The 8,881-nt window shown below is 44.7% G+C and overlaps 2 protein-coding genes across 2 annotated transcripts in view; both read right to left on the bottom strand.

Moving 5' to 3' along the window:
* Positions 1–345, bottom strand: part of CHERP (calcium homeostasis endoplasmic reticulum protein) — a 12,279-nt gene extending 11,934 nt beyond the window's left edge. Inside the window, exon 1 of the mRNA XM_009997819.1 lies at positions 174–345. Within this exon, the coding sequence (XP_009996121.1) occupies positions 174–345 (172 nt within the window). The remainder of the gene's footprint in view (positions 1–173) is intronic.
* Positions 346–5,109: 4,764 nt separating this feature from the next.
* SLC35E1 (solute carrier family 35, member E1) lies at positions 5,110–8,875 on the bottom strand. Its single transcript, XM_009997800.1, has 6 exons — positions 8,782–8,875; positions 8,252–8,322; positions 7,827–7,964; positions 7,014–7,139; positions 6,263–6,508; positions 5,110–5,381 (listed from the first exon to the last, which is right to left on the bottom strand). The coding sequence occupies exons 2-6, from the start codon at positions 8,309–8,311 to the stop codon at positions 5,148–5,150; spliced, it is 804 nt and encodes a 267-aa protein (XP_009996102.1). The 5' UTR covers positions 8,312–8,322; positions 8,782–8,875; the 3' UTR covers positions 5,110–5,147.
* Positions 8,876–8,881: the final 6 nt, after the last annotated feature.

The raw sequence follows: 8,881 nt of genomic DNA, 5'->3' as shown, positions 1-8,881 counted from the left end.
CGCGCAGCCGCGCTTTACGGCCGCGTCGTCATGGAGACGGCGCAGGGCGCGCGAGGCTGTTCCGGCCTCCCTCCCGCGGGAAGCGGCGCCTGAGGGGAGAGGCGGGAGCGGGGACCGGGAACGGGGACACAGGGACACACGGACACACGGACCGGGAACGGGGACACACGGACCGGGACACAGGGACCGGAGCCCAGCCCGGGGCAGGCTCAGGCCGTGGGGCAGGGCCTCGGGCCGCCCTCTCAGGCCGCCTCGGCCCTTCCCCGGCGCCTCAGCGAGGCCTGAGCGCGCAGGGGCCTGAAGGAGAAGCTGCTCCTGGGCCGCAGCGTTCCCAGACTTCGACATCTCCTGCAGAGCTCCAGCTGATGGACGGAGAAGAGATGAAAGATGAAGTATGTTTCATGCTCCAGATAAAGCAGACTCCTCCTCTGCTTTTCAAACACCACGCCTTGCTGCAGTTGCCAGAAATGGAGAGAACACGATATTTAACATCTGTTTCATCTTAGGGAACAGTCCATCTCCTGGCAGTGTTAAAGACCAGGTCGGATGGGACTTTGAGCAGCCTGGTGTAGTGGGAGGTGTCCCTGCCTGTGCAGGAGGTTTTGGAACTAGATGATCTTCAAGGTCCCTTCCAACCCAAACCATTCTATGATTCTATGATCTCCACAGCACTCCAGCTCCACAGACTGTTGGCATGGAATGGGAATCCAGATGCAAATGTGAGCGTCCCAATGCTTGCATGGAGCTGTGATGACTATCTGAGGTTTCACCATGAAATTACAGGATAGTCACACAGATAACACAGACATTCTCATAAAAAAGGCAGACCTTTTTATTCTTAACAAGACAGACCATGAAGACCCCATTATATTATCTACAGAACATAAAAAGCTCAGAAAGAGGGATGCTTCCATGTATCCAAATAAAAAATTAAAAACAACAACAAAAATACAGACTCTGATCATGATTCCACATCACTCTGCAGTCCTGGAAATCAACACAGATCCCACAAGACCAATTTAAGCTCAAATCTTGGTTCATACTTCAGAAAAGTTTTGCTCTGCTTGTTGGAGCCCACCCAGTCACTGTGTAGGCTGCCACATTCTAGTAGTTTCTCCACAAAATGCCCCCGAAAGCTAGTTAACCTGGCAGAGGTGTCCACCAAAAAGCAGCTGAAAACCTGATTTGTTTTAGACAGGAGAGCCCCAGTACCTGGAAGTCACCACTGTGGTTTCTTCCTGTCCTCCCACCAGGATCCTGGGTCCAGCAGAGGTTCAGAGGGGAGAGTCACAGGCAATTCAGGTGAGTAACATCCAGAATGTCACACAAAACAGTGGAAATAAGAACAGGAAAACAATACAAAAGTGTTCATTAACTTACGTACCAGATGTCATACAGTAAGGAGTGTGGGGTGGGTTGGTTTTTTTTTGTAAAACCACCAATATTCACACCAATTTATAAAGTACCAATATGAAAACCAAAACCAAACAACAGAAGTTGGTGGTGACTGCCACCTGCATATTTGCATTTATCTACATAATGTGATTGCATCATCTACCTGTTCACCTCAGGATTAATAGATTTGTTTTACCAGCCTGTACCATCACCACAAATAATGATTTTGAACAGCTTACAAACATGGCTCAGAAATGGAGGCCTTAGAAAAACAAAACTTTCCCTTTATTGATATTGCACCTTTTTTTTTTTTCCACAAAGAGCTACATGGCAGAAGTTCCTTCTGCTGCAAAATGCTACATCAGATTTTGAACACACATGAGAAAGATACAAGTCTTGAGCTTCAGGAATCATCCTGAGCTGACCTCAAATTACCAACACCATTTCTAAAAATCACTGTACACCTACAAAGCCTGAGTATTGCCTCAATTGTATTTAGCATTCAGGTATTTAAGAAAATACAAGCATTTCACCAGGTGATAAAGGTGCCCTAATCACTACTGGATATAAAATCTGAATCTGCAAGGGCAATGTTTTCCAGACAACTTAAAAGAGCACCAAATACTCTGTGGAGCCATCAACAGAAACCCCACACATGGTGGGGAGAGGTTGGTTTCTTTCACACTGGTATTTCTACAAGTACCCAGGACTGTTTGGGGAAGAATTTCCCAATTTTTTTTGGTGATAGAAATGCATAATGGAAACCAAAACATTTCCAAGGATACCAGCCACTCAGGCAGCTGAATCACTGCAGTTTCAGGCTACGTAGGCATCTGGTGTCACACCCACATGGCAAAATATTAATTAGCTTTCTCCCAGGTGGCCATTAACACTAATGTGTGGCACTCCCAAAGCTTCCTGCAAGGTAAAAACCCAAACCAACCCACTTCACTTGAATTTAATAACAGGGTCATTGAACACCATGGTCTAGATATGCCCTTTTTATTCCAGTGTTTCCATACTTGCTACAGACCTATGTACACAGTCAGACACGTCATTAATTTACAAACCAGGTTAAAACAAATGTTTCACTTTGCCAAACAAAACCTCCCAGAGCCCCGAGATTAAAATGTATCTTACACCAGTTACCAGAAACTTCCTTTGCCTGAATGTGGGCAGTATTGCTTAGGGACTTGGATTCAGGTACTCAGCAAAACCACCTCCTCAGTTCACTTAACTGTTTTAATTATATGTTCTACCAGACAAAATGATCCCTGTTGACCACAGACCTGAACTGGAGGAGCATGAAGACTTGTCAGGAAGTCTCCAGGGAAGAGATTCCCTCTCTGGGCCCTGAGTAGGTGATATCCTCAGTTTGGGTCAGTACCTCTTTGCTCTGCAAGTACAGTAGTTTTGTTTCAGAGAGACAGTGAAACAATCTAAATATATTTAATAAAGCCTGTGAATAAAGTATGTGGAGCTTTACTCCAAGTAACAGCTCCAGTTGTATTAAGATGTTCCACATCAGAACTCAACTCACAGAATGCCTCTACATCTCTTGGACACCCACAGCTGCTTTTTTTCTGGTATTTCATCTCCCTGTGAAGGAGGGAAGAATAATCTTAATTTTCCAGATGGGAAACTGAGGCACAAAGAACACAATGAAGCATTTGGAGGAGTCTGACACGTTACAGCCAGCTCCCTTTGAAAGCAGCTGGAGAACCTCAGCCCCTCTTCAAAATCTCAGCCTAAATGCCTCACCCTCAAATGAGTCTTTTGCAGAGCCAGAACCTAATCCAAGTCCAGAGCCCACAGAACCCCTTCACATGTCTGTAAAAGCACTTAAACATTGGGCAGTGAGCCTTAGAAAGACACATTTTGCACCTTCCCATATTAAAAATAGATCCTTATACATAATACTGGAACAAAAGCTATTTCATCTCAAAGAATGCTTTCCTTGTGATCTTGTTCTTATTAACCAGGTTTAGGGAACAATTTATTTAGATTTTCCAAACTAAAAGCCAAAGTTGTAAGCTAACATGAACAGATCCTACTCCAGTCAAGTCAAGGAAGTTCTGCTCACAAACATTAGCAGCATATTTAACCCATGTCTGAAGTTTCAGAAGGACCATTCCCTCTTTTGGACTGTTTGGTGGCAGGCAGGTGACATAACTACCTCCAGAGTCAGCCCAAAGAACAAGATCAGCTTGACTTTGCACTTAAAAATAAATCCTTTATTATCCAGAAAGGAGCCAAATCATCATCTCACATCACAGAAATGGTCACTTGTAAAGCAATAAATAGGTGGAGTGTTCTGTGACACACCCTAAATATTGTCACTGGTATCTAATACCTTTCTAATAAAAACATAATAGTTATGCTATCAAAAATCTCACTGTACAACAGCTTTTCTGTTAAGGAAAGAAGGCCCCTAAAATCTTTTGCTAAAGCAGTAACAGCCTGATCCAGTGAAACCCCAGTTCAGCTGGTTTCACCCCTTTCATGCACAAATGCAGTACCTGACACACAACTACTTGTCTAGATTTAAATATGTTCCCTTATACTAACTTAATCACTTCTTTTTAATCATAAATTACCCATTTACTGCTGATTCAAGTATTTTTTTTCCTATCATTTGACTATTCAAGCCAGGGGAGCTGCAAGAACAGAGCAGGATAGAAAATGTAACTCCTTTGAAAGTGAAAGTCAGGCTGAATGCACAAAGCAAATCCAACAGCAGTAATTAAGAAACTTAAAACAATTAGGGGCTAAGAAGATAGACTTAAGAATCAATTAAGAACGATGATTATTCAAATGAATGCATTCATAATATATGAATCATAAATACAGCATAATTTAGGCAGAGAACTGAGAAGAAAACACCTTAAACCTTCCCATTTCTAAAGCAACAAAAGAGCTTTGTAAGAGCAGGAGTGATGCAAGTGAAAAAAAAAATAAATATATTATTCCAAATGCTTTATTTGTGAAGGTGTTTTCTGTATTGCCAAGGAAGAGCCATGTCTGAAGTTACAGGACTACATTGTTTAGAGAACAATTATGATCTTATGCTCTGGTTGTTATCTATAGTGATTGGGACAACAGTGATTTTAGAGAGTTCTGTTTCTCTACACCTGAAGTCTGCTTCTTGAAGTGACAGACCCATCTTTCTACTCTGCTCCCTCACAACACTCCTGGTTTGTCACCAAAACCTGAAGGCACAGGCACAGAAGTAGTTTATGCCCATGGGAAGTTTCATGGGTGCTCAAGATGAGTTCAGGTCAATCTATCTGCAACTGCTACACATTAGTCAATCCCCCCAAACAGATGAATCCAGAGGTAGGCCTTAGTTCCCGCTTCTTTCTGAAAGTTGCCTTCAAAGAAAGTATCATTAGAACACATCAAAGAACAAATTAAAGGTGATGTTACCAGCGTGGAAACAAAATACTGGCCAGAATGTAGCTGCCAAGAGAATGATCAGTTGACAGACCGTGGAAAGGAGCAGTGATAGCAGATAGTTTGAAGTTTTGGAGGTGCATTTCCCCAGGGTCTCAGCACAAGAGCTACCCTGTGCATTTAGTTCCAGTGCCAGATCTGTCTCACGGGCGAGGCTCTGCCCCGCTGTCACCACACATGCATCTCCCCTCCTGCCAAACCTGCACGACAAAAATGGCTTTACATTCATGGATGTACTCAAGTTTCTGATAATGTTGGGGACACTTTGAGATGACAGTCTCTACCTGTTGGCCAGGGTTCTATATATCAAAACGATTTAGATTGTAGGTGGTGGGGTGGTTTTGCCGGCTGTACTGGAAGTGGTCTGTGAGGAGGCTGGTCCGGCCGTACTGATAGTCTCCATGTTGGGCAAAGGCTGTGAGTCCATTCTGAGACTTCTCAGGAGTGTTTCGATGCCGGTCCAAATTCACCAGGTCTCCAGTTGTCACTGGAAGTACTGGCTTCTTTGCTTCTTGGTTTGCATCGTATTTTGTCTAGGAAAGAAAAGAATGTTTTTCATTGATCCCACCAACCACGTTCCCGTAGTGAGAGAACCGACCGGTTCTACTGTCACACAATCTCTGCCTGTTGGATGATGATCCAGGGCTGGAGCAGCTCTGCTCTAGAGACAGGCTGAGAGAGTTGGGGTGTTCAGCCTGGAGAAAAGAAGATTCCAGGGAGACCTTAGAGCAGCTTCCAGTGCCTGAAGGGGCTCCAGGAAAGCTGGAGAGGGACTTGGGACAAGGGCAGGGAGGGAGAGGACAAGGGGGGATGGATTAAAACTGGGAGAGGGAGATTGAGGTGAGACATGAGGAGGGAATTCTTTCCTTTGAGGGTGGTGAGACCCTGGAACAGGTTGCTCAGGGAAGCTGTGGCTGCCCCATCCCTGGCAGTGTTGAAGGGCAGGTTGGATGGGGCTTGGAGCAGCCTGGGCTGGTGGGAGGTGTCCCTGCCCATGCAGGGGGTGGGACTGGATGATCTAGAATGTCCCTTCCAACCCAAACCATTTGATGATTCTATGACTGTTGGAGTCTAAAAGCATTCATGGCTTCTAATAAATTCTCATTCCTCTTGTATGTCAAACCAGTAAGCTGCTCTTTTGCCTATGAGATAGGAGTCAGTTATTTCCCAATCTTCATTTTTTAAGGAAATATAAAGATGAAATATAAGTTAATTAAAGATATGACAGCTGGCCTGACCCAACCACTGTGCTTAGGAGGTGACACTGGTACCTCCTCAGCACTGAAGCTCAATGCTGAGCATTATACACTTTTATTCTGGCAGCCATTACCTTGTACAAAACAATAGTTCAAAGCCACTGGATTGTTTTAATGGAGTTTCCTGAAAAAAATAAGGAAACAAACAGCTCCCTTACCTTGTTATACAAGAAGACCCCAAAGATGGCTGTCATCATCCCAAGGACGTTGGTGCTGGTCACTGGGTTGCGGAGCATTATCAGGGACACTGTGATGACCATGATTCTCTTTGTGGCATTTGCAACAGAATAACTCAGAGGGCTGATCAGGTTAAGAATACTGAAGGCAATGACATTCTGGGCAAAATTACAGAATCCACTGATTATAAGCAGCATCAAGGTCCAGGACCAATGAGACATGGAGCTCTGTTGTAAAGGCAAACATTACAAGAAAAGAAAAGAAAAAAAATTAGCTCAGGTTTCAGATAAGAAACAAAGAAACACAAATACAACTTGAGCCACTTCTTACCTGCCTTTGATAGGAAGAACTTCTGCAACTTAACTCTAAAATGCACCCTGGTGTGTTAAATTATGCAACTGCCAACCCTGAGAAAACATCCAAGTACTTGTAACACGTTCTGGGTGCATTTGTTCCTCTCTCCAGCTACTAGTTCCAGATTTACCCTGTCACATAAGTTCTATCTTCTAACCCTGAAATGAATTCTCAGAATAAACACTGTGCTTATTTTTGTATATTGTTTTGTGAAACAATTTGCAGGTATTTCCCAACAGTTCCTTCCATGCTGCTGAGGAACTACATTGAAACACTCAAGTGCACTTGTTTCCTAAGCCTGGTTATGCTTGTTTGTTGACTGGGTTTTTTTCCCCATCTTTTCTTTCTTAACAGCAGTTTCCCAAATGGCACACTTACCAAGTCATTCTCTACTAAGAAGGAAGAAAGATCTACCAACACCCACGTTGGGATCATGAAGAACACAGCATGGCACCCAAGGATGTTCAGCAATCGAAGATGATGTATCCGGGAATCTCTTAACACCTAAAAAACCCCATAAATACACTGAGCTCCTTCAGCTTCTGTCCATGTGATCAGCAGAGATTCAGGAGCCAGGTACCAGTAACAGCTTTAGATAACAGATACATTATGACAGTAAATGCTGCTACAGGATGAATTTCCTATGAGGACAATCAAGTTCAAACAGATAACCATTTGAAAAATGGTTGTTTCTCGAGTGGTGACTCTTAGCATTAACAAGTTAATAATATAGTTTAAATGCTCTACAAACCAGAAACTTTTGTAACTAAACACACATTTCAAGATTCAAGATATACATTTTCATCTTGCTTCTAAGATTTCAAGGAATGCCCAGTGTTGCCACTGAGTCATTCACTACAGAGAAAGGATCTGATACAGCAGGATGTATTAAAAGCTTTGAAATTAATTGCTAGATTTAAGCCCTACTGAACTATGAGAAGAAATAAATAACCCATTCAGAGAAGTAAAGGCTCAAGATAAACTGAATTCTCTCCAATTTTCAGTATAACAGCTATAACAGGTAGGAAGAGCTGCAGAGACCAGGCACACAAAATACCCAGCTGTTACTTTGGGCTCCTCTGACTATAAAGTCAACTTAAAAATAAATAAATATGTGTGTGTTGGAAAATACACCCTGTCCTGCTAAAGGGTGATGCTACTGACCAACGTTAGGAGCAGCAAAGCTGTTACCTTCTTTGAGAAGATGTTCTGCAGTGAAAAACACAGAGTAGCAGCAAGAGCACTGATAAGTCCCCACATGTCAAAAGAAAGTTCTGTGACAGTGGCCAAGAGGACACCAGTTATTATGGGGATCAGAGACAAGTACACCTGAAAGGAAAACAGAGGGAAGCAACTTAGATCTTCTAAGAATGTTCATTTCAACTGAGATGATACACAATGCTGGCTTGAGAGGAAAGGAGAATGAAGGAAAAAAGCAACAGAACTGGCAGGTGACTTTTATTGTAGCCTGAGGAAATTAAGTGACTGCAACACACACTGTAATAACTCCAACGCCAGAAAGCATCCCAACCCAAGCCTGAGCTTTCCTGACCCCAGCCAGCAGAACACACCACAAAGACCACCAAGAGAAGAAGCCACAGCAAACCTGCCCCCACCTTCGTCGTCTGCTTTTCCTTCATGATGATCCGAGACAGCAGAACCACCCATATCGGCATCGTCGCCTTTACTGGGGACGGAAAGAAAACGTCGTGGGGATGTGAAACTTTGGGTCAACTCCATCAACCACCATCAGCAGAGGGTGAGTGCTGGGGAGTGAGGAGGGGCTGAGGGCTGGTCCCACCACAGCTCTCACCTCAGCCCACCCTGGGTCATCCCTTCTTGTCACTGTGCTGGGGGCTTGTACTGACACCGGCTGGTTCTTGGTGCTCCAGGACACCATGCTGGACACCCAGGGGGGTGTGGGACCCAGAGCTACCCACGCCAGGCTCCAGTTCACTGCAACTGGCACCAGTACAAGCGTGCACTGGGGACCAGGACACGGCTCTGGGCACCCGTACAAACATACAGCCCGGGACAGCACACGGGGCACCTGTACGAGAACAGCCGGCGCTGGGACATCCCACCGGGCCACCCCGCGAGCAAACACCGGGCACAGGGACCCCCCGGCGGGCACGGCGGGTCTCACCTGTGTGCGCGTAGGAGACCGGGACCCTCCAGAGCGAGACGTGCGCGGAGACGGAGGCGAAATACTTGCCGAAGGCGAGCGGGAGGATGTAGCGGGGGTA

This window comes from Chaetura pelagica, unplaced genomic scaffold (genome assembly GCF_000747805.2).
Source record: "Chaetura pelagica isolate M959 unplaced genomic scaffold, ChaPel_1.0 scaffold595, whole genome shotgun sequence".
Classification (NCBI taxonomy): Eukaryota; Metazoa; Chordata; class Aves; order Apodiformes; family Apodidae; genus Chaetura; species Chaetura pelagica.
This window is presented reverse-complemented; position numbering and strand designations above follow the sequence as displayed.